Genomic DNA, 23,404 nt, shown 5'->3' on the forward strand with positions numbered 1-23,404 from the left:
TGGGAAAGGTCAGAGGCAGCAATGCCTGGGCCCACAGAGAGCGGCTGCCGATCGGGGGACAAGCTTTGCAAAGGACCAGGTCGAGCCTCACTGATGGGTCCCTCGGACCCTCCCACTCACACGGCGGCACCCTCTGCCGGGCAGGGTGACCGCCACTGACCGCCAACAGGCAAGAGGCTGGGCGGCCGCGGCCCCGAGCCAGGCCCGACTCCGTGAGGCTGTGCACGGGCACCATGGACACAGAGCTGGGAGCCAGGTCACCCTTGTGGAGCGAGGGTGGCCGGGGGGCTCCTCCGCCCCTTTCTCCGTCCCCCTGCATGGCAGACATCACAGATCGATTCCTGGGCTCCTTCCCGCTGAGCCGTGGGCCCCCGCTCTCCCAACAACCCTTCCGATCAATCCGGCTGCCGCTGGCATGCCTCTGAGAGCCGATTTTCCACGAGTGCCGACGACTGACTAACCCACAAGAGAATATGAACGCACAGCTTTCGGCCAACGGGCATTCTGCAGTCGGCCGGACGCTCAGCCTTCTTTCCGTCCTCATCAAGAGGAAACCGAGACACCCTGGAAGCACCCGGCGGGGCTTTACTCTCATGGGGCGGAAGGACGGCCCCCCCCCACCCCCCACCCCAGGCCTCTCCCCTTCCTGGCATCGCACAGCACACCAGGCCGGCCACACACCTGGCCTCAGCACCACACGCCAATGCCCCTAGGAGCTCTGGCCGGGGCACCCCCGCCCGAAGCCGCCGCACGCCGGACCCCACGCCCACGCAACTCCCTCCACAGACCTTCCGCAGCACCGGAGACGGAAGAAGAATCCAGTCCCAGCCACCTACCTGAAGGAGCCAGTAGCACCTCCGGTGGAAGGTGGGGATGATGGAGGAATGGACATAGCAGCCGTACAAGCACTAGGGAGAGAGGAAAAACGAGAATTCAGTTGGAAAGAGGGAAGGAAGCGAGAGAGAGAGACGGCGCAACAGAGAAGGAGCGAGAAAGGGCCGCGGACGCCACCGGCACCCTGGGAGGCTGAGGGCCGGTGCCCGTGCGCCTGGCTCCGGGGCCGGGACCGAGGTCCGGGTCGGAATCTAAGAAGCACAGTGGGCAAGGCAGCAGGCAAACCTGGGCGGACAGCTGGGTGCTTTCCCTTTTAGGGGCCATGGAGGCACGTGAGAACCCAGAAGAGCTGGGGACCTGGGAATGCACATTCGTGTGTGTTTTGCCCATAATTGTAGGGGCTGGGGGTTACCCTGAAGTTCATTCACAGAGCCGAGGTTAAGACCCCTTGGTGTACGGGGAGGGGCTGAACGTGTGTGGGATTGATTCAGACACACACACACACACACACACACACACACACACACACAGTCTCCAGACCTTTCCTGGTCAAGGGTATCAGACCGGGCGAGCGGGGCAGCCCTGGATGGCAGGACCTCTGAGGCTGGGGGTGGCACTTCCTAGGACTGACCTCCAGAAACCGAGAGGCCCCTCGTGCATACCCCACTTGCTGGCTTCTATTTAGTCTGTTCAATCACATTTGTGTTTGTTCTAAGGTTAAGCCTGCATCTGTCGCAGACGGATTTGGTTTGGGGGGCGGACAGTGAGGAGGGACGCTAGGACCCGGAGACAGGGGACAGTCAGGGCCAGCAGTGGGGACGGGCTTGCAGGCGGAGGGGGAGAGCGGGGCCTGGTGAGGAGGACAGTCCTCTAGGGTCCTCTCAGAACCCAATTATGCGAGTCTCGGGGTGGCCAGGGTTTTGCCTTCAAACCAGAACTCTCTCCTTCCCTCTCCTGCCGTGTTTCCCCGGCTTCCCAAACACCTGCTCCACAATCGGTGGGGCAGAAAGAGAAGGCAGGGCACCAGAGCCTTGCAGGCCGGGGATGGGCAAGGTCTTCCCTGGGCTCCTCGTTGCTCATCCGAGCCACAGCCATAGCCACCCCCCGCCCCCCACTGCCCCTCACACCACACTGCAGTGACAACTGGCCAGCAGCTCTCTCTGCATTTAAAGCTTACACCAGGTATTTTTTAATATACCCCCAAAAGACCAAGTGCGATTCGGTTCTACCAGGAATCCATTTGAGCCCTGTCTGATTAGCAGAGTTGAAAGAGAAATCAGTTTGGACTACGGGACTCTGGCTGTAAGAAAATCAGATTTCCAATACGTTAGAACTTTTACAGATTGCTGTCAGCTGGGACCAAACCCTGTATAAACCAACCAAACAAAGCGGAAATTAATTTAAACGATTCCCTTGCAATTCTTGCCCACGAAACGTATTTATTATTAAGAAGGCAATATACTTTCCTGACTCTTCTGTTTTTTAATACGCCGTGTTTCTTTTTTTACTGTTATTTTTGATAACTCACTCCTTCTTGCCGAGAGAGGCGCCTGTTTGGACATTTCCTGTGAGCTCTCGTTTGCCACGAACGAGCAGCCCACCCTGCGACTTTTATCAGTTCTTTTCCTTTGGAGTTTGCATATTCTCGTGGGAAGTTTCATTACTTTGGCTCACGTAATGAGCCAAATGGAGAGAGACATAAATTGTTGAGAGAAGAACTCTCTCCTGTCTCTTTGAAATAAAAGGCCACGCATCCGCTTTTTCTCACTGTTCATTCCTCTTGAGGGTTTGCAGACTTCCCCCCTTCACCTGTCTCCTTCTCCTTCCACTGCTTTCTCTCGAACTTGAAAAGAATGTGGTTGATTTGCGCCTCCATTCCCCGCCCTCCCTCAAGTTCACTGCTGATCTGTGTGGGCCGGGCTGCAGCATCTTTGAACTACACACGAGGACTCCCTGGGACTCCAACACCTACTGCGTGTCCCTTCTGAGAGTCCACAGGAAGTGGAAAGCACGCTCCCCCCGCTCTCCCCTGAGCCTCCCCAGCACCCGTGGGCAACCTCACCTGCCCAGAAGTGCCCAGAACCATCCAATGAGCAGGATGATGTTAAAAAGAAAAATCGCCGTTTCTACATCAAGGCTCATGCATTTTAATCAGAGGAACCCTCGGGGCCTCACTCAGAACCTAGTTACTCTATTTTTAGATATTACCCTAACCACCCTGGTGATCTGATGTCTCTGGTCTCCACAGATGAGAGGCATCATCGATGAAGGCTGGAGAGAGGGACAGCGGACCCCTGACGAGAGCGAACCATGTCAAGTAGCATCGAGGGAGGAAGGGAAGCCCCCTCTAGAACCCCAAGGACTCAAGGAGCCCAAGGGCATGCCCCCCTCCCCGTGTTGCCTTGCCCAGCACGCTGGGTCCCTCCCATGGCTCACTGCCCATCTGTACTCCCGGGACTGGAAGCTCCAGGGTGAGGCAGGGAGCCTCAGACCCTCTGAATGACGGTGGCCAACAGGTGTCCCACCGGTCTCCACAGCCCAGTACAGGGTACAGGACCTGAAGGCAATAAATGGTTCATTTTTGCTTGTGGTATTCCAAAGGCTCAGGACTTTAAACTACATACTAGAAAACCATCTTGGAAAATGGCTCCACATTGAATGCTTAAAGCGCTCAGCTTCAGTTTCAGGGAAATCTGACTCATGTTGAGTAGCTGGTTTACTGTCCCTGTGGGGGAAGAGGCTTCCCGGAATCCACCCTTGGTGAGCTGGAGTCAGCAAAGAGGGGCTTCTGGAGAGACGGGTCCTGCTTGGGGTATGAGAACTGCTAGGAGGGTCCTTGTCCTTCTAGGCTGTGACATGGGCACCTTCCTCCTCCTGTCTCCTGGGTGGCTGTGAGGGTCAAGAACTGATGCCCAGGACAGTCCCAGAGGACAGTGGGAGAGGGCATTGGAGGGACTGCGTGGCTGAGGGAAGAGTGGGGGGGGGGGGGCGGATCATCATCCCAGAAGCAGGAAAAGCAGGTGGGGACAGGAGGTGAGGCAGAGGCTGGCTTGAGGAACCATAGGACCCTGGATGCAAGGCCAAGCATGACGAGGGTCCAGGTGGGGGAGACAAAGTGGGTCAGGTGACAACAAGCCATGGGGGCCACAGCCAGGAGCTTGACTTTGCCCTCGGATGTCATGACCAGGTCTGCCTTTCGGAAGCTCACCGCGGCACAGTGTGGCCAGGGAAGACAGCCAAGGGAGGTGAGGGCACTGGGGCCAGCCCTGTGAGTCGGGAGCCACCCTGGCACTGGATGGTGGCGGCCGTGCAGGTGTGGAGAAGTGGCCACGCTCGCCAGGTGCGAGGACGACGCCCGTGCACCTGTGCAGACAAGCGTGGGGGGACAAGGGGTCCCAGGCACCGGGACAGAAAACCCTGGGGGTGCAGCAGCCTGCTGGGGGAGAGGCTGGTTTCAGATTTCTACCTGGCGAGTTCAAGGAGTTTGGAAGACAAGCGAGTAGAGACACAGAATGCACAGAATGGTGCTCAGTCTGGGCTGGAAACCGCAAGCTGGGCACAGGGATGGCGTGGGAAGGAAACAGAGATGCCCGGGAGTGAGTGTCCCCTCAGGCTGGCTTTTGCAACACGCAGCCCAGCCTGCAGGCGGATGGAGCAGGCGTGAACCTGATGAGGCTCAGCATGTGACCGGCCTGCCTCGCCACGTGCTCCACGCCCTGGTCCTCTCCCCTTCCGTTCACAGGGCACCCCCAGCCAGCCCACAGCCCCGGTGCCACCCTCTCTTCCCGGCTGCCTTTGTCGCCACGTCATCACCTGGCAGCTCTTGGCCCACTTCTAGCCCATATGACAACTGGGGATTAACTGCACGTTATCGGACGAGGCAGTGTATCAAATCCATTCTTTCACTAATCAAAAAAGCAATCAAGTCTGTCGGTGGCGATCTGTGTTTTACAAACTCCTGGTGCTTTTTGATCAGGCTTGGGGCTCCCCTGGGGGCTCCGTGGGTTGAGTTTTTCGTCTAGGAGCCATGATGCAGTTGGGGGGAGAGTCGTCTTCCAGAGCTGGTGGACGCAGCTGTGTGCGTGTGCACGTAAGCGTGAGGTGCACGTGCACACGCGTGCAGGGGGGTGTGGGGGAAAGCGTGCCGTGAGTCCCTGGTTGATGTGTGTGTACAAAGAAGGAAGAAGAGAAAGCAACTAGCTATTTATAGGAAATTCGGGAGAACCTCACCCCTAGCTGGAAGCAACTTTCAAAATCGTTATATTTGCGGAATTAAGGCCTGACAGCTTTCTGTGAACATGACAGCTGAGCAGGGAAGGAGTTTTTCTTAAATACTCAAAATTGCTTATATGACACTATGGGGCTTTTCTCCCCCTTCTTAAATAAAAAGGAAAGATAAATTTACAGGGAAACCAATAGTAAACGGGAGCTGCCTTCAAGTCAAGATAAACTCTTCCTACAAAGAGAGGGCACCTTGGCTGCAAATCTCCTCCAGTGGATTTCTCCCCACAGACTCAGCCGCCGGGGGAGGGAGGTCCCCCACCTGCCAGACCGTCTGCCAAGGCTCAACACCCGATGGCTTCAGTGGATGAAAGAGGGGGACATCTCTGTGTGATGAGCCAAGTTTACTGGTTGTGATATTGGGACATCACCAGGTGCCTCTCCTTTCTGTCCAGCCCTCGATGGCTTCTGTGACCAGCTGATTCTCCACCTCTCTCTCCACCTCTCCCTCCCTACCTCCCTCGTCTCTTTCCCCCTCTTCCTCCCTTCCTCCCTCCTTCCCTGCCTCTGTGTCCCTTCCCCACTTTCCTTCCCTTCCCTGCCCCCCACCAAAAGCCCAACCCTCTGTTTTCCCCTTTTAGCTAGGGCTACAGAACACGGCCGGCTCACTGTCCCCAGGCAGGCCTTGTGGTTCCTGTTTCTACAATTCCCCTCGTGGGGTCCCACTGCCAGTGCAAACCCCACTCAGCCCGAGTCCATCCAGGGCCTCCGTCTCCCAGGAAGCCCTTCCTGACCCGGCCGGTGGAAGCGGTCCCCGGAAAGGGCCTCCCAGGGTCAAGGGCAGCCACGAGGGTGTGGATTCTGCCTCAGGCACGCTATTCACCACCACCATCATGTAGGCTTCGCACATCTACACTCCTGCCTCCTGTCTCACAGGGGCTGGCACTTTCTGTAAAGGGCCAGAGAGTAAATATTCTCAGCCTGTGGGTCAGACGGTCACTGTTACAACTGCTCAACCCTGACTTTATAGGGCAGAAGTAGCTTTGGACCATAGGTAAACAAATGGGTGTGGCCGTGTCCCAACAAAACCTCATTCGTGGATTTTGTCGCTTGAATTGGGCAGAATTTCACGTGTCATGAACATTCTTCTTCTATTGATTTTTTTCCCCCAACCAACCGTTAAAAAATGTAAACACCATCTGAGCTCAGCTTGTACAAAACTAGGTGGTGGGCCACATCCAGCCTGTGGGCATAGTTTGCCCACAGTCCTGGCTAATCGAGTGTCTCCCCTGTGCTTGGTGCCACAGGTGACCCAGGGGATGGGGAAGAGACGGGAGTCCTCTCCATTATCCCGGAAGAGGGTGGTACGATGCCCTCTCTGCAGATGTGGGAGCCGGGGCTCAGAGACAGTAGTGTCTAACCCAAGGTCACAGGGACGCGTTAAAGCTGGAATCTGAGCTCTGGGAATTCACCCCCAGCTTATGGGCACAAGTCTCATCAGATGGGCAAGAACGTGAATTGTATTGTCCTTTGTAAAATTCCCCACGGTGCTTTCCACAGAGCAGGTGCTCAGGAAACTGTGCTTGACTTCCACGTGATGCGAGTATCTAAGCAGGCCAAAGCAGGAGCAGCACAGGCCTACACGCGTGGGAGCAACAGTTCGCTCATTTAACAAATGCGCGTGACACAGGACAGTATCGAACAGATCACAGCTTCCATCCTGTCCATGGAAGCTTTCACAGGGCTCTGATGTCTTTCCAATTGGACTTAATTCCGGGTGTTTGTTTTCTGGGCCCGAGTACGTTGCACGTCACCCTCGATGCCTCTCGTGAGATTAGCCAACACTCGGGCCCGGTACTTGGACCAGAGGGCTTCTTGGCATGTGGTAGGTACTCAATGAACACATGGCTTCCTCTACCGGTCAAGCACCTTATTTATTAACCGAGCAGCATTCAGTGATGTAAGGTACAGAAAGCTAAAAGCAGCCAGTGTGGTATTGGGGATGTATAGGTGCTTTGGCCCTTTCCTTTAGAGGAACAAAACACCTCTACGGCCTCGGCTGCCAGTGAAATCGCTTCTCTGGAGCCAACATTTCATTCTGTTTCCTGGGGCCACCTCCCACAACCTGCAAAGCCAAGGTTTGCTGTTGACCTTCATCTCTGGGAAAGTGTGAGCCCGGCCTCTCACTCCACGGATTGCTGGAAAGTGCATTGCCCAGGCCTCTCCGGAGTGGCGGTTTCCAACATGGCAGCTACCAGCCACGTGTGGCTGTTCAAATTCAAATTTAGTAGAATGAAATAAAATCGAAACTTCGGTTCCCCAGTCTACTAGCCTCACTTCCAGCGTTCAACAGCTGGTAGTTGGTGGCTCCTGGGTTTGATGGGATGGAACATTCCATCATCACAGAAAGCTCCAATTGGACACTGTGGCCTAAACGACGAGAGTGGACACCCAGGGTAGAGGTGTTTGGCTGAGACTCTTGGATCCTAAAACCCCAATAGCTGGGATTTGGGGGAACCAGCGTTTGGGGCAAGACAGAACACGGAGGCTGGACTTTTGGACGTTGGCTCCACTCCGAGAAGCTGGTATGCCTGCAGGTTGGTACGTGTCATTCCACATCTTGAATCAGTCAGCCAGTGTCTCCCAGAGCCCCCTGTGCTGTGACAGAAAGCCCACTCCCTGCCTCTCCCCACGCTCAAAGCCTTCTCCAATGCAGGGACGATACCTGCTCTATCCTCAGACTAGGGTGTTTATGGCACATCTCCGCTTAGAACCCTGAGAGCTGGGTTAGGCCTCTGGCGGCGGCCCCTGTGCTCTCCCTGTGGCCCGGCCTCACCACCCTCCCATCGGAAAAGTGACCGTCCGCACAGCAGTAATCAGAGTGAAAGTAGATTTTTAGAGGCCTAGTTTCTCTCACACACTTGAATCTGATGTTTACATGACAAAGATGAATAGTTTAAAAAATGCGTTCTGGTGTAAAGGAGACAGAAGACAAGGAGATAATAGAAGGGAAGGGAGAATCCACCCAGAAGATGACAATTTAATCCTGCCCTGAAGTGATGAAGGGGTAAGGGGCCACTTGTTCAGAAGATCCTGGGCAGGGGCAGGTGAGAGGCCCTTCCCCTAGCGGATGGAGTGACAGCCACCCCCTCTGAAAAAGGGCACCTGGGGCCGGGCTGGGCCCTGGCTCTGTGGTAAAAAAGTTCTCACTGTTGTCGACTCCGTGCCTGTCCCTAGCCCCAGTCTTCTGTGATCCCCCAGTCTCCCCTGTGGGAGAAAGAGACAAGCAAACCAACAAAACCAGATCGAAACAGGGCTGATGCTAAGTGCAAGGGAGGCCGGGGGAGGGAAGAGTCTTTGCCGTGCTGAAGAGGAAGTGACATTTGTGTTGAGGAGCAGCGGGCCAGGGGACAACAGGTGGAAAAGATCAGGTCAGGTGGACAAGAGAAGTTTCTAGGCAGAAGGATGGGCATGGGCAAGGATGTCGCCTTCTTCCCAGCTTTCCCATCTGAATCCTCTGCAAGGGACCACAGAGGATTGGTCCTGATGTTGGGTGGCCGAGTCTGTGAACCCACAGAACGTTCTGCTGAACCCCCATGAGACCAGTGATGAGCAGTCGGCGGACGGCCTTGCATGGAAGCAAAGGCCCTGTGGTTCTTATGGCTCTGCCCTGCGGCACTGGTCCAGACCCTGCTTGTTGAAGCAGGTTTCCTGGAAGGACTGGGGGGGGGGGGGGCTCTGGGGATTTGAGGAACAAGTGCAGGTGCAGAATCAGAACTTTGGATCTGATCCCCCCAGCTTTCCCTCCCAGCCGCTGTCTCCGCCTCTCGTTGCCGTATGTCTTCCTGGTGCTTTCTTCTCTCCCATGAGAGCCCCATCCTTCCAGGGTGACCCCAGAGGCACCAAAGTGTCTCGCCTGCCTGAGCTGTGAGCCGGCCCTGGGACTCCTGGGAGGGGGGGGCGGGCAGGAAGACACCTGGGCAGACAGAGCTGCAGGGCTCATGGAAGGGGGTAAACACGGTTCCTTTGCTGCCAAAGCTTTGACATCCTGGGAGAAGCAGGTGCTCTCCAAGGAGCAAGTGAAGGGAAAACCCACAAGCACCTTCCAGATCTCCTCAGACCAGCAGCTGCTGCCACATGGTACACAGCCTGATGCTCCCTGGGGCCCCCCGGAAGCCGGAGCACATCCCCAGAGGCACTAGAGGGTCTCGCGTAGGGGCACTGGTGGGGTGACGTGGACTTTCTCTTGTCTCTAGCTCTACGTTGCCCCGCACAGAGACATCCTGGGGAAGGCTGAGGCTGGACAAGCTAGCAGTTTGTCCAAGGCCACCTGGGCTAGGAAGAGGCAGAGGGGAACTCAGACCCACCCCGTCTGACCCTGCCCAGCGGGCCAGCCCCTGGCAGCATCACTCAGGCGTCCAGGCCAGTGGCTGAGGGTCAGGCTTTCTGCAGGGCCTGCCTGCGGCAAAGACAAAGGGGTGAAGTCCCAGGCTGCTCCCAGGACCGTCCTCACTGAAGGATTTGGTTCGTATTAATCTAAGATTAGACCAAATGATTCAATTCGCATGCTGCCTGCAAAAGCACTGGGCCTCAGAACTTGTTAAATAGTGAATTGCTTTAAAATTAGTTTGAGCTAAATGGATTGCAGTCTGATCTGGCCTCTGGGTTGGGTGACAGGAGAGATCTGGAATATTAGATCATCATTGACCGGGTCTCCATCCTGGCCTGTCTCCTAAGACAATCAGCAAAGGCATCTCCCAACGCAGCCCAGGCTTGCCACAGTGGGGGACTGAGGCTAGAGAGCAAGGGGACTGGCCTGGGCCTGTATTTTCTTGCGGGGGGCCTCTCTGGGCTGGGGTGGGCAGGCTCCCAAAGATTCATTCTCCAGAACCTCAAGGAACTCGCCCTCCCTGAGACTGGCTACCTCCAGGCCTGGCATCCTGGTGGCCTGCTTTTCCAGGACATTAAAATAACTGGTCTTTCTGCCAATTAATCGGGTGTCTCCCCTGTGCTTGGTGCCACAGGTGACCCAGGAGATGGGGAAGAGACCGGGGTCCTCTCCATTATCCCGGAAGAGGGTGGTATGATGCCCTCTCTCAGATGTGGGAGCTGGGGCTCAGAGACAGTAGTGTCTAACCCAAGGTCACAGGGACACGTTAAAGCTGGAATCTGAGCTCTGGGAATTCACCCCCAGCTTATGGGCAGAAGTTGTGGTGCACACACCAAAGGGACACTGGGGACCAGGTGGCCTAGCTTGGCTGTGGAGGTCAGGTCCCCAGAGCCGGAAGAATTGAGGGGCAGAGAGAAAGGGATGGGGCAGCAAACTATGGAAGGCTGGCAGCTCTCTGCCCCGTCCCCACAGACCAGCGGTGTGCAAGGGACAGAGCCAGAATGGGGCAGAGCCTGGCAGGCCTAGGACACATGTGCTCCCCACCCCACTGCCCTGCAGACAGTCCTGTGCACCCCCAGACCCTGGGGACCGGCATCGGCAGGAGCTTGGGGGAGGGGGTGCGCAGGGGTAGCGGCACCTTGGGCAGGCAGAGAGAGCCAAAGAGACTCTCCAGGAGGGGTTTCTGGTGTCCCTGGGAGGCCTTCAGTGCCTCTGGGTCTGGATGAGGAGTGGGGAGAAGCGCTAAGAGGTGCTATGGGTGGGTCAAGAGAGGGGGCCTCATGCTGGAGGCTCCCCAACATCTCCATAGAAAATTCTAGACCATCTTTATAGCACATGGGCCCTTTAGGTCTCTGGAAAAAGGACCCGAAGGGGAACTAAAGGGCAGAGATCAGGGGACAGCATGAGCAACGAGATGCCTCTCACCGCCAGCCTTTTCCAGGGACCAGGGAGGTGACGTCCTGCCCCAGGGCCACTGTAGAACATCAGGCCCCGCCAGGTATGGCCTCGCGCTGGCACCCCTGTGCCCCCCCCGCCCCGCCTCTGCTCACCTGGGCCACCACCCCCCCCCCCCCCCCCGCCAAGGGACAGCGTCTCCAGGACAGCACATCCGAGCAGAGCTGCCGCAGCCTAACCATGACATGAGTGAGGACAGCAATAAAGATTAAATGAATTTCTAGATAAAAAGGCATAAAAATCATGTTTAAAGATATAGATAAAAATCCCTGGAGCTTCAGTTTTATTGTTTTTGGGGGTTTCCAGGATTAATAAATTAGTGGGTATAAAATGGAGCAACAGCTAAAAATTGATAATGAGGTAAATTTAGATTTAGGGAAGGAGGGGATCCGAGCCCGGGCTCTCCCGCAGAGCAGGCGGGGCAGGAGTGGGGGCCGTGGGCTTAACTCTGCAGTCATCCTGCTTGGCCTGAGGGCCCTGTTCTGGGCTCCTGCCAGGGGTCCAGTCCAGGCACCTGGTGGCCCATACCTGCCCACCTTCCCACCCTTGCCACCCTCAGCCTGGTGGGTGTGGGCTCCTGCCCATCCCCCACGCTTGCCAAACAGCTGCAGAAGCCAGGCCTCCGGGGGCATTTCCACGGCTCGGAAATCCCTTGGGGCACTTGGTCCCCCAGGGCCCTCGGAGGGGGTCCATCCCACCCTGCCCCTCCTCTCCGGGTGTGCTGGGCGGGGAAACTATCCTCTCTCCTTCTGTCTCTCCCTCCCTCCGTCTCTCTATCTCTGTCCCTCTGTGTACATACCCACGTCCCCTGACTCAGCTCTCTCCCCACACTCGCATTCTTGTTCTTTGAGCCTATTGCAACATATCTGGGCTGTTTCTTTTTTTCTTTTTTTTTTTTTTTTTATTTATTTGTGGGACAGAGAGAGACAGAGCATGAACGGGGGAGGGACAGAGAGAGAGGGAGACACAGAATCGGAAACAGGCTCCAGGCTCTGAGCCATCAGCCCAGAGCCTGACGCGGGGCTCGAACTCACGGACCGTGAGATCATGACCTGGCTGAAGTCGGACGCTTAACCGACTGCGCCACCCAGGCGCCCCATCTGGGCTGTTTCTATCTCAAATACTTCCTAAAAGTACCGGACACAAATAATAAATAAGTAAAGTGAAATTTCCTTTCTCTCATCAAAGTGTATTGCTGAGACCTGTTTCTTAGTGCCCTGCCAAGGGGCTGGAACTGATCTAGAAAGTGGCTTCTGCTGGTCATGGCCTCCCCTCCTCCCCTCCTCCCCTCCTCCCCTCCTTCCACCAACAGCCGCTCAGCCCTCTGCTGTGTACCAGACAGCCCTGACCTATGGTCTCTGAGGGGGAAAGTGGACTCCCACGAGCAGCTCTTGCTCTGGTGCTCCCCTTGCCAGGTGGCCTGTTGAGGCTGACACGTCTTAGCAACGCTTTGCACATTTTGGCCAAAGTGACTGCTAGTGGGGAACATGGAGTCTCTATAGGAGGCCAGCGGCTGTGTCTTTTGGCGCTGAGGGTTTTCGGTGTATGTCCCAGGTAGCTGGCCCTTGTCTTTACTCATGACCCACCCTTGGTCCCTGTTCCCAGAAGGTGCAGGGGCTTGGTAGATGTGCAAACACTGGGACTCGGGCTCCTCAAGTCCCCAGAGGCCATTGTAGGCGGCACGGAAGGCAGAGGGCTGCCCAGAAAGGAGCCCCTGCTCTGACGCCTGCCCTGCTCGGTACGCTTGGGGCCCGAGGGCCCGGCATTTCTGCTGTAATTATTGCTCTGTTTCAGGGCCTGCTGGAGCCCAGCTCTCAGCGCCGCCCCTCCCGGGCATCTGTGACACCACCCAGGTACCCACGGTGCTCTGCAAGGCACACACACAGCTTCGTGTAGCAAGGGAGTCCGGGAAAGGAATTCTCGCTTCAAACAGGCAACGGGGTTTTGTTTATTAAGAAGGCGGAGGGAAATGCCAGGACCCGAGTCTGTGGCCGTGTTAATGTGAGGCTGGGCTCCCTGCCAAGACATTAAGTGGAATCGAATTCCTGAAACCAGCTTTAATCAGCAGATTTTTAAGGTTAGAATTACTCTCTCCTCTCGAAGCCTTGCCAAGGTTAATTTGGGCCTGAGCATGCAGAATTAATGGGCTGGACAGAGGGAATCGGCCTTTTCCTGATTTTTTCTCAAGTTCACAAAAACATCACCACGAAGAGAGAGGGCAGCAGGGAAGAGCCCTCCGGTGAAGGGAGCGTCCCCGGCGGCAGGCGATCGATCTGGGGGCCTGTGTCAGAAACACACCCAAACGGGATCATGCCGCTGGCCGGCTCAGGCCACAGAGAGATGCCGGTGGGTGGCAAGTCTGGCTGTCTTGGGAACCTCAGGAAGTACTGAGCCGCACCCCTTCCCCTAGAAACAAATGTGCTGGAAACACGTGGGGACGTCCCACCCTCACCAGGCCCTGCTCTCGGTGCCTCCAACTGCCTGAGCACATCGGACGCCCCCGTGAGCCTGCTGACACTTAGGGACATGAACCAAAGTCACTCAGGGCCCTGAGCTTCGGTGTCTTACGTCTTCATCTGTAGAATGGAAATAGCGATGATAGTAACAGGAGTGAGGCTTGAACGGTAATGGCCACCCAAGGAGGTACCAGGAGTTTGCAGCAGGAAGGGCTGGCACTCGGAGGTCTCCATGACCTTGTACGAGAGGCCTCCCTTCCTTTGAATATAGGGCGTGAGGGATGCTGGCCCCGTGGGAGAGCAGGGGGAGGCGAGAATGTCCCCAAGGAGCCAGGCCCTCAGACAGAGCGTTTGTGTCCAGGCCCGGGCACCTCTGGAGGAGAACTGAGTTGGGGGGGCAGAGCCCCTCCCTGCCCTTCCTGATCTGCCCCTGCGGCCAGCATGTGGGCACTGGATCCAGGCCTGAGCTGGAAACTCACGGGCACTTTAAAGCACTAAGGACTGGGAAGGTCGTGTATGCGGGGGAGCTTGGTCTCCTTGAACCTCAACGTCCTTATTAGCGGAGGGCGGGGAGCTGATGCCCTAGAACTTGCAGGTTTGTTAGATCGAAGGAAGATGAAACGCCCACATGGTTTCTATGACCAGAGCACAGACCGTCTTCCATTAACACGTGCTTCCTCAGTTTCCCCAGATACACCCTGCTCCCAGCATAGGAGGATGGTGCTCCCCACCCTCCAGTGAGGACACCCCTTCTCTACCACAGATCCCGTCCCCAGGGCTGGGGTGCGAGCTCTCTGCCCCACTCCCTCTCCTGCTCCCACTCCCTCTCCTGCTCCCCAACACATGCAGTGCCCCCTCCAACCTCCCTCCCCTGAATGGTGGGGGCCTCTGCTTCCTCAGAGCTTAGAAGCCTATTCAAAAATCTCTTTTGAACCTTTGGAGAAGCTGTTGGCCCATCCCTCCGAAAGTTAAACACAGAATTACCATATGACCTAGCAACTCCCAAAGAATGAAAAACAGCCCCTCAAAGCGGCTTGCACACCCGCACGCGCTCAGCTCTTCACAAAAGACAGAAGCGGCCCACACGGCCGTCAACGGCCGGATGGGTAAACAGAATGAGCCACAGCCACATAATGGGACATTGTTGGGCCAGAAGAAGGAATGAGACACGACACACACTCCAACGTGTGTGAACCTTGAAAACACTCCACGGAGTGAAAGAAGCCGGACCCGAAAGGCCACGTATTGTGTGATTCCTGTATATGAAACGTCCAGAGTAAGCAAATGCACAGAGTCAGAAAGCAGATTTACTTGGGGCGGAGGCGGGGGGGGGGGGGGGGAAGGGAGGAGCTGTGTAGTAGAACAGGGTTTCTTTTGTGGGGGATGGAAAGGTTTTGGAAGGAGATAAAGGTGATGGTTGCACAACCTTGTGAATGTTCCAGAAACCGGTGAATTGCTCGCTTTAAAAGGGTTAATTTTATGTTATGTGAACTTCACCTCAACTAAAAACAAAACAAAACAAAACTGTGGCCCAGGCACAAACCAGGGACAGGGGTCCCGCTGCCCCCAGTCCCTGGAGAAGCTACCTCAGCTCCAGGAACTCGAAAGGACCCAGGAGACAGACACCCATCTACAAGCCCACCTATTCAGCTGAGGTACACCTGCTGAGCACCTGTCATGCGGTAGGCCCTTTCAAGATGCTGGCACTTTGATAGGGAACCAGACAAAGCTGACCCTGGCCTCAGGGGCTCACATCTCAGGGCAGGGCTGACCCACCCTCCTTGCCGGGCTTCCCGCCTAGTGCACCTGCTGTCTAAATCTCAGCCCTTAAGGAGGAGCTGCCCTGACTCTTGGCAACCACGCTCCGTGCACTTTTCTGAGGGTCTTATCTTCTCAGTGAGCCTGTCCACTCCCCATGGGCATGGGCTTGACCCTTTCCCTCTGCTGACATCCCCCCTCAACCCCAGGTCTGCACAAGGCCCAGCCCAGAGGAGGTATTTGGGAATGGCATGGTGTTGGGACCCAGCAGAAGAAGGCGGGATTGCCAAGGGCAGCGGGCCGAAGGGCCATCTGAGTGGGCTGGCAATGACTTGTGCTGTCAGAGCTTTGTGGGCAGAGGCTCTGCCCACACTCAATGGTCTACCCCAGGCCTTGCAAGGAGCCTACACTGAGGAGGAAGAAAGGAAAGAGGGCCTCCCTCCCCATTGAAAAGCTTCTCAAGGAGGTTTGGACCCATGTTCCTCTGTGTCTCCCCTGGCACTGAACGTTCTGGAAAAGCTAGTGGGGCCAAAGGAGGAAAGTTAGCACAGGAGAGACGGAGCCTGAGTTTCCAGTTTACTGGGCTCTGTATCCCCAGAGCAGGCAGGAAGGGAGGCCCTGTGCAGGGCGGGGACCAGAGCCTGAGCTGCTCACTGCCATCTAGGCAACTGTAGCCGCTCTGCATGCTGAGATCTGAAGTTCCAGAAACCCACTTTCCAAAACCCACCCCCATAGGTCCTGAGACGTGCCATCTGCAAAGGAGATCATAACACAAATGGTTCTCAACTGGAGAAGGGGCTGGTTCCACACTAACAGGGCCAGGTGGGGGGGGGGGTCCAGGTGGGGGAGGCAGGTGAGGGGGACGAGGTGGGGGGCGGTCTCCCCGGACCAGGAGCTTGGGCACAGTGAGAGTGCAGGGCGCAGTCTCGGGGCTCAGCAAGGTGTACTTAAGTCAAGCAGCGGACCCTACATCCATTAAAGCAGTGCCCTGCCTGGGCCTCTGTAATTACACCCGCTTCTCCCCCGCGAGCACGTTCCCCAGCCTCCCTGGGGAAATAACAGATTGTCCTGCAGCCGCCAGGAGATGCGCCTCCCCGGGGGTGGAGGCGGTGGGCTGGATTCTTAATGCCAAGAGGCAGGCACCCTCCACTTAGCTGCTTTCCCGGGCCCCGGCGGAAGGGCTCTCACCCTCAGCCCCGCATTCTATCCGCCTTGCGGTAGATCCGCAGGTTCTGGAAAGAGAGAATGCAGTCTTTTGAAGTGTGTAATGACATGCCGGCTGCATGTGGTACAAATTTCCTGGATGTATAAAATGGGAAAGAAACAGGTTTTCTGTCGCCTGCAACTATTCGGGAGCCTTAAAATACGAGTCGTCGGAATCCAACACGCTGCTAACCTGCAAGAGGCGGTATTGGATCTTGCAGGCGGCGTGGCAAAGTGGCAGCTCACGGCCCCGGGCGCCCGTGGAAAATTCGGTCCCACCCGTCTCGGGGTCTGCATCTGTGCCGCTTACGAGGCCAGCGCGCGCTGCGGTTCCATGCCTCCCCCCCTTGCACCTGCTCACCAGAGGTGGGCCGCGGCCTTGAGGGCCCTGCTTTGCCCCTGGCCGCGGCTGCTAACAGAGACCTCCTGTGTGACGCCACATGTCCCATGTCTGCAGGAAGCTCGGCTACCTGGGTCGCCTCCCCGGGCTTTTCCGTGCGTCTGGCCAAAGTTGTCTACGGACGTGTGGCCGCACCCTGGCTGCCTGGCACGCATCCTCCCTCTGTCCTCAGGACCTCACACTTTGTCCCACCTCCCCACACAGGACACTGAGCCGTCAGGGTAATGTGATGGCAGGGTCAGAACTCGAACCCAGACCCACTGTTCTGTTGAGCCAAGGCTTTCTCACTGGGATGCTGCTTTGAGAAGAGAGAAGAGTCAGCATTTACGTTGGCCTGTCTTCTAGGAGAAGACGCTGAGGCCGTGGCCATGAAGGTGGGTTCAGGACCTCAGACTGGGGGGGTGGGGGGAGGGGGTGGCCACGCCTGTCCTCGGGGGCCTCATCTCAGGAAAATGCCAGGGGGTCCCTGTGCCCTACCCTGGGGACAGCTGCGGGTTAGGAAACCCCGGACCCACCCTGCAGAGGGGTCCAGGCTGGCGTCCCACCGGCTCAGCAGCTCTGTGGCCCATCCAGGGCATGCCCCATACTCCTGGGTTCGGCCTCTGCTGTCTTCATTAAAGATGTGTCAGCCGGCCACCTTTCCTACTCAGCAGTGGCTCCTAGCCGCTCTGAGCCTCTGGCTCACTCTCCCTGCCACCTCTCACCCCAAAGTGCCCCGACAGGCCATGTTAGGATCACTACTCACAGGAGATTACTGATCATTGTGGGAAATGTTCCACTTCTCCACCTTGGAACGCCCTTCTATCTTTGTGTGCAAAACAGCCTGAGCCTCTGCGGCAGACCAAATGGGGTGGGGAGGTGCCCGTCCAATGGGACAGCAGACTCTCTCCTGGCACACAGTCCTCCCTCTAAGAACATTCCAGATGCACTGAAGTGTGGGGTTTCACACCCTCCTGTCTGCCAACCCAGGGAGCTAGCGCTGACAGTCAGTCATCGGAATTCTGCCCAGGAGAGCCCTCGCCCCCATGCCGGCTGCTGGTGGGGGGAGCCCCTCAACACTGGTGGCCTCCTCCCCACCCCGGGACCTGCCCAGGGAAGGAGGATGGAGGTGGGGGAGGCTGTGGCACCGGACTTTCTGCTCTGCCGACACCCAGGACTGGCGCGAGGGGGGCAAGGAGAGCTGGTGGCAGAGGTGGGGGTCTGCTCACCTACCGGCGACAGTGATCCGGGCAATTGGTGGGCTGGTCACCTCATTGCCCCTCGAGTGTGGGAAGGCAGCCGAGGGGGCCCGGAGAGGGCAGGGCTGGGAAGGGGCTACAGGAGGCCGGGGAGCCTGGGTGCAGAAGGAGGCCCAGGGTGGGCCTCGAGGGAGGAGGCTGTCTTGCAGCTGGATGCGGGAGGGGCTCTGTGGAGATGAGGTTGGGGCCCCAGTGGGGGAGGTCCGGAATGGGGCAGCAGATGGATGGAGGCCACCAGCTCTGAGGCCTTCGGGGAAGGTGCCACGTGGGAACTGCGAGCTGGCCCCGTGGCTGCTCGTGGCCGGGGCTCAGCAGTCCCCAGCCGCCGCACCCACACCAGTGCGAAACTGGCCCCGTACCACTCCTGGCTTGACTTCCCCTCCCTCCAGCCAGCACCCAGCAGGTATTTACTGCCTTTCCTGAGAGCGGAGTTCTCAACGGGGGGTGGTTTTGCACCCAGAGGACACTGCGAGGCGTCGGGGGCCATTTCACACGGGCGTGGCACTGCAGTGGAGGCCGGGCGGTGCACCTGCAGTGCCAGAAACGGTGATCCAGTGAACAACACTGAGGTGGGGGAGCGCTGCTGTAGGGCCTCTGCCGACTGAACCCCTACACCTGGGAGGCTGCAGTGGGGGGCCCTCTACCGGTGCTGCCCGCAGACGGCTGGTTATACTGGTCTTCGGTAGACCAGTTGCCCACACAAGGAAGGGCAGAGCCATGTGCACGGTCTGGGGAGGGGGGGGACCCTGGAGAAACACCCCTCACCCGGCCCTAGGGGGGAGGCAGCCCCGGAGGGGAGCCCCGCCAGCGGGCTCAGGTCTCAGCGGCACCTCCGCAGCCCTGAGGCTCTCCTCCGTCCTGCCCTCCCGGCCTCCCCCGCTGAGCGGGATTCCCCGCGCCCGTGGGAACCCAGCCGCAGACAGATTCTCACCCTCTCTGAGCCTGTCAGGCTGTGCAGCTTTTGTGATCAAATATTGTTATATTTACCTAAGGATCGGTTAGGAAGCAATTTTTGAGATGATGAATATTTAATGCAATATTTAAATATTTAATAGGAACTTTTTCAAACCTGACTTAATAATCCATGTCGTAGGGAGAGGGAAATGGGGGTTGTGTTTTAACATTTTCACTTCCTCTAGTACTCTCCGTGTTTGCTGGACTTTTTTTTTCTTTTAATTTTTAATTTTTTTTTTTTTCCACAGCAGAGTTTTAATTATACTCAATATTCCGGAGAGAAATTCTTTTCTCATTAAAACTTAACTCTTGCCAACAGCAAGGTGAGCGGGTGGGTGGGAGATGCATCGAGTTGGAAACTGTTTGGAGCTGAAAGGGATCATCTGCACACCAGCCTCAGTCCCTCATTTTCTAGGAAATGGAAATGAAGAAAGTCAGGTCGCTCCTAGGGGCGTCGGCAGCCCTGGTCCATCCATGACACCATCTGGACTCCTGAATGCCCAAGTCAAGGTCCAGCCTCCACCCAGCAGGACTCACATCAGGTGACACTTCCAAGCCTGGGTCCTGTCACCTCCGGCCATTACTAATTGCAAATTGTGCAAATTGAGATTTTCACCACTTAGGAGGTGACCACAGATCTTCTCAGAAGAAAAATTCCAACCAAGCGCCAAGACTCTACTAACGTGAGGGTAGATGTGATGAAGGTGGAGCCCCCGATGGAGGTCAAGTCCTTGTCCTGCCCCCGGATTCCTCCGGCATCAGGTAGCCTGGGCCTTCCAGTTCTGAGGTCAACAGAGTCCTTCCAGCTTGTGAGGGGTCTCGAGACAACCCCCGGGGGAGACTCGCCTGGGTCCAGGGTCACCCCGGGAAGGCACTTCTGCTGTGGCCGGGCGCTCACACCTTGCAGGACCCCCAGCCCCGCTTCCCAGCTCCTCGCGGGCCACCCTGCTGACCATCTGTTTAGACTCTGCTCAAACCATGGTTCCCGTGGGCTCGCCGCTCTTTCCAACTCTGCCGCCACCTCCTTTCTGTGAGATTTTCTGCAATCTCTCCTCCTCTCCCTTCCCAGCACTCCGGATCTCCCACACGGGAGACCCCCGCCTCTCCCCTCTGCTCCTCAGTCCTTCCTTGGTCTCATCCGTCGACACCTCCCTCCGTGCCCCATCTGTTCAGGCCACCTGCATCTGAGCGAATTCTGAGTCTCCCTCCCAACCTGCCTGGACACACCTCCTCCTGGAAGCCATCGAGGTAATCACTCCTTCCTTGGTGCTACAGAGGTGGCTAGAGGATGCTTTCATTGGAGCACATTTCACGAAGCATCAGAGGCTGCTTCTAGCCCGCCCCCCCCCCCCCCCCGCCAGCCTGCAAACCGCATGTGGGGTGGGTTCCTGTCACACTCACTTCTGTATTCTCAGCACCTGGCATCGTTTCTGGCAGACAGTAGGCGCTCGTTTGTTTGTGGAATGAATCCCTGAGCGTGCCACACACTTTCAGACCTCTCTCTGTCTTTCATCTGCCGTGCTTTGTTTTTGAAGTGTTGGGGAAAGCCCTGTTTCCAGGCTCCGTGAACTTGCATTTGTCCCTCAGGGTGCCGTGCGAACACTCACTGCTCCTCTGATCCAGGCTCTGACTCTCCCCGGCAGCGCTGGGTGGTCCTTCCTCTGCTTCCCAGCCCCCTCCCTCCCCCGGTGGGCACACCTCAATGGCAGAAACGGCGCCCTCCGTAGCTTGCCTGCCCCCGCCAGCCTGGTGCCCGGGGAGGAGGGAAGCAGCACGTAGGCTTGGGCTGCACAAAGAAAGTCTGTCATGGAAGATGGACGGGAGCCCACCCTGCCGTCTCCCCCTTGTATTCTGAGACCCGTTAAGGCCTGTGCCAGCCCTAAGTTATACTGTAGAAGCCACTGTGGCAGGAGAGGCCCAGGCTGAGCTGACAGACGTCTACGCACCTCACGGTGCCAGGCACACAGTGGGTCTTCAAAAGCTACTTGAGATGCTCTTGGGTTCCAGGGCAAAGGTTATCCTCGGCAGAGGTGCTTGCACACGGCCCCGAGGCCACACTCCAGAGGCGGGACATGAGAGATGAAGGGCTGACATCTTTAAGACGGTAACTCTTTTAATAAGGAGTCTTTAATTATTTAGCGAAACAGTGGAAGGGGCCAATTCAGCCAGGAGTGATAGTTTTCATCTCACTGAGCACCAGTGGGTTTCCTACAAGCGAGGGAGTTCGGCTTCTCCCGTCTCCCCACCCCCTCAAACTCTTGCAGATTCTTCCCAGGGGCCCCAGGGAGGGCTCACAGGGCTTGCTGGTTGATCGCAGTGCGTGAGCCCAGCAGCCTGAGAATGACCTTTCCAGGTCCTTGTGTCGGGGCAGAGGAGCAGGTGAGACCGGGCCTCCTGGGGCCTGAGGAGCCGGGGCCCCTGCAGGGGCTGCCTGGAGACTCTGACCGGGACGTCAGGAGATAAAAACAGACAGAAAAGGGTGCCAGGACTAGAGGGGCCGTGGCACTTGGCCTGTGTCCACCCGTCTGCCTCGAACCCCCATTTGCACTTCTTCTCCCACTTCCTACATCTCTGACGAATCCCAGCCCTGGCATCCGCCCATCCTAGAAAGTCCCCTTCCCCTGTCCTGGGCTTCCCTCTGTGGGACCCTAACCTCAGTGCATCGCGATTATCTCTTCACTGGCCCACCTCCCCTGTCCTACTCAATGTTCCTGGAAGGCAAGAACGGGTTCCCAGTGCCTCAGCGGGGCCATACCCCAAGCAGGAGCTCAGTAAATGTCATTGTGCTGACGTGGTCCGGGCCTGGATACCCAGAAGATGCTGATGTGCATGTCAGGGCTGGGCGGTTCTCTACTCTGCCTGCTCTCCCTGGCATGGCCACCACCATCTCTGTGATGCTTCCAAGGCCACCCCGACTCAGCATCTGTGGACTCCACGCGCATATGCTGATGTGGCAGGCCCCCGCATGTTCTGATGACGCGCTGGGGACCAGAGCCGCTGTGGTCCCTGCGTCCTGGTGCCGACTGATGGCGTGAGCCGGGCCACAGGCGTCAGGCACATATGAGGGGTGGGTCAAATCTGAGACTGGGTCACCAACAAGAGGCCTCAACGCTCGGGGTGGGAGCGCTGTCCCTGGGCTTTGACCTCTTGGGAAAGCCACATACTTGAGCTGGGAACTGAAGTTCCATTAGCATCAGTGTGGCCATGAGTCAGGGACAGTGTCCCCGGGGGGCAGGAACCACACGTGGGTAGACCAGGGGACGTGTGGGTCCACGAGGTCAACCGAGAACCTGGCACCTGGGGAGTCCAGGGTGGTGGCTGGCCGCTCCCTTCTGCACCTTGGTGGGGAGACCCCGCCGCCTCCCCCAAGCCCCTCACAAAGCCTCCACCTGGGGGGTACTGATGCCTAAAACCCGAATCCTCAACACGGCCCGAAGCTCTGGGTACTGGTTGCCCGTGATCTGCCTTACCCACGGCTGCCGCCCTCCTGGCTTGCTGTGCATCTGCCCCCCCCCCCCCCCCCCGGGCCCTGGACGGCGCCCCTCTGGGCCTACCCCTTCCTGTTGCCAGGGCCCCCTCTCACACCCTTCTCTCCCCGGGGAACGGTTCTGTGGCCTCTCCCCACGCCCCACCTCTTCACACCGCAGCCCTAGGCCCTGCTCAGAGCTCAGCCCTGTTGCTCCTTCCTCAAGGTGGTCGCCGTGCCCCGAGAGAGGTCAGGCTCCCCCGTTACTACCCGCCCTCCCCGACCCTGCGCTCCTCCGTGGCCCTCGCCGCCACCGGAATGGAGCCGTGAAGCGGGGTCCGTGTGTCATATCTGTTCTCTGCAGGAACGCCAGCCCTAAGAGGGGCGGGACCACGTTCATCCTTTTCCTTGTAAATCTCTAAATGGCGGCACGGTACGGGCATCCAGTCGGCGCTCAATCAATATTCGTGGTATGCGTAAACAGTGCCTCACAGATACCGCCTCATCTAATCCTAACGACGCCCTGAGGAGGGTACATGTCACCTGCATCTCACCAGCGGGGGACAGAGGCTCAAGAGAGAGTAAGAACCTCAGCCGAGTCACACGGCGACTGAGCCGTGGAGGCGGGATCTGAACCCGGCCTGGTCTGACTCCAAAACCCATGTTCTCAACTGGTGTGCAAGGCTGTGGGGTCTGCTCCGGGCCGAGCCGCGTCCCTCCAGCAGCCCTGTCACCGCGTCCCTGAACACAGTCTGGCCATTGGTATGCAAACCTGCACCCTCCCCTCCCCGGCCGCCCGCTCATCTATGCATATTTCTTTATTAAAATGGGGATACTTTAATCTCGGTCTAATTTTGTCTTTAGGGAAGCTCTGTCCCCGGGCTGCCTGCAGCTCGAGCCCTCAGGAAGCAGGCGCCTGCTTGTGATTCAGGCCGTCGCCTCCATCTGTCAACACGTTCGTCTCCTGTATCTGCCGTCTCTTATTTATAATCCCGCTCAGATTAATGAATGACAGTACTTCTCATCACA

The 23,404-nt window shown here is 57.4% G+C and overlaps 1 protein-coding gene and 1 long non-coding RNA gene across 9 annotated transcripts in view; one reads left to right on the plus strand and one right to left on the minus strand.

The window, feature by feature from the left end:
* Window positions 1–23,404, minus strand: part of CAMTA1 (calmodulin binding transcription activator 1) — an 851,930-nt gene that overhangs the window by 247,081 nt on the left and 581,445 nt on the right. For all 8 annotated transcript variants that reach the window (XM_053899033.1, XM_053899032.1, XM_053899029.1 and 5 more), the window contains exon 7: window positions 837–908. In XM_053899033.1, coding sequence (XP_053755008.1) covers window positions 837–908 — 72 coding nt within the window. The remainder of the gene's footprint in view (window positions 1–836; window positions 909–23,404) is intronic.
* Window positions 15–3,427, plus strand: LOC128775914 (uncharacterized). Its single transcript, XR_008420897.1, has 2 exons — window positions 15–867; window positions 3,083–3,427. It is a non-coding gene; the product is annotated as an uncharacterized LOC128775914 (long non-coding RNA).

The sequence above is a fragment of the Panthera pardus genome, unplaced genomic scaffold (genome assembly GCF_024362965.1).
Source record: "Panthera pardus isolate Hobbes unplaced genomic scaffold, ASM2436296v1 HiC_scaffold_11, whole genome shotgun sequence".
NCBI classification, from domain to species: domain Eukaryota; kingdom Metazoa; phylum Chordata; class Mammalia; order Carnivora; family Felidae; genus Panthera; species Panthera pardus.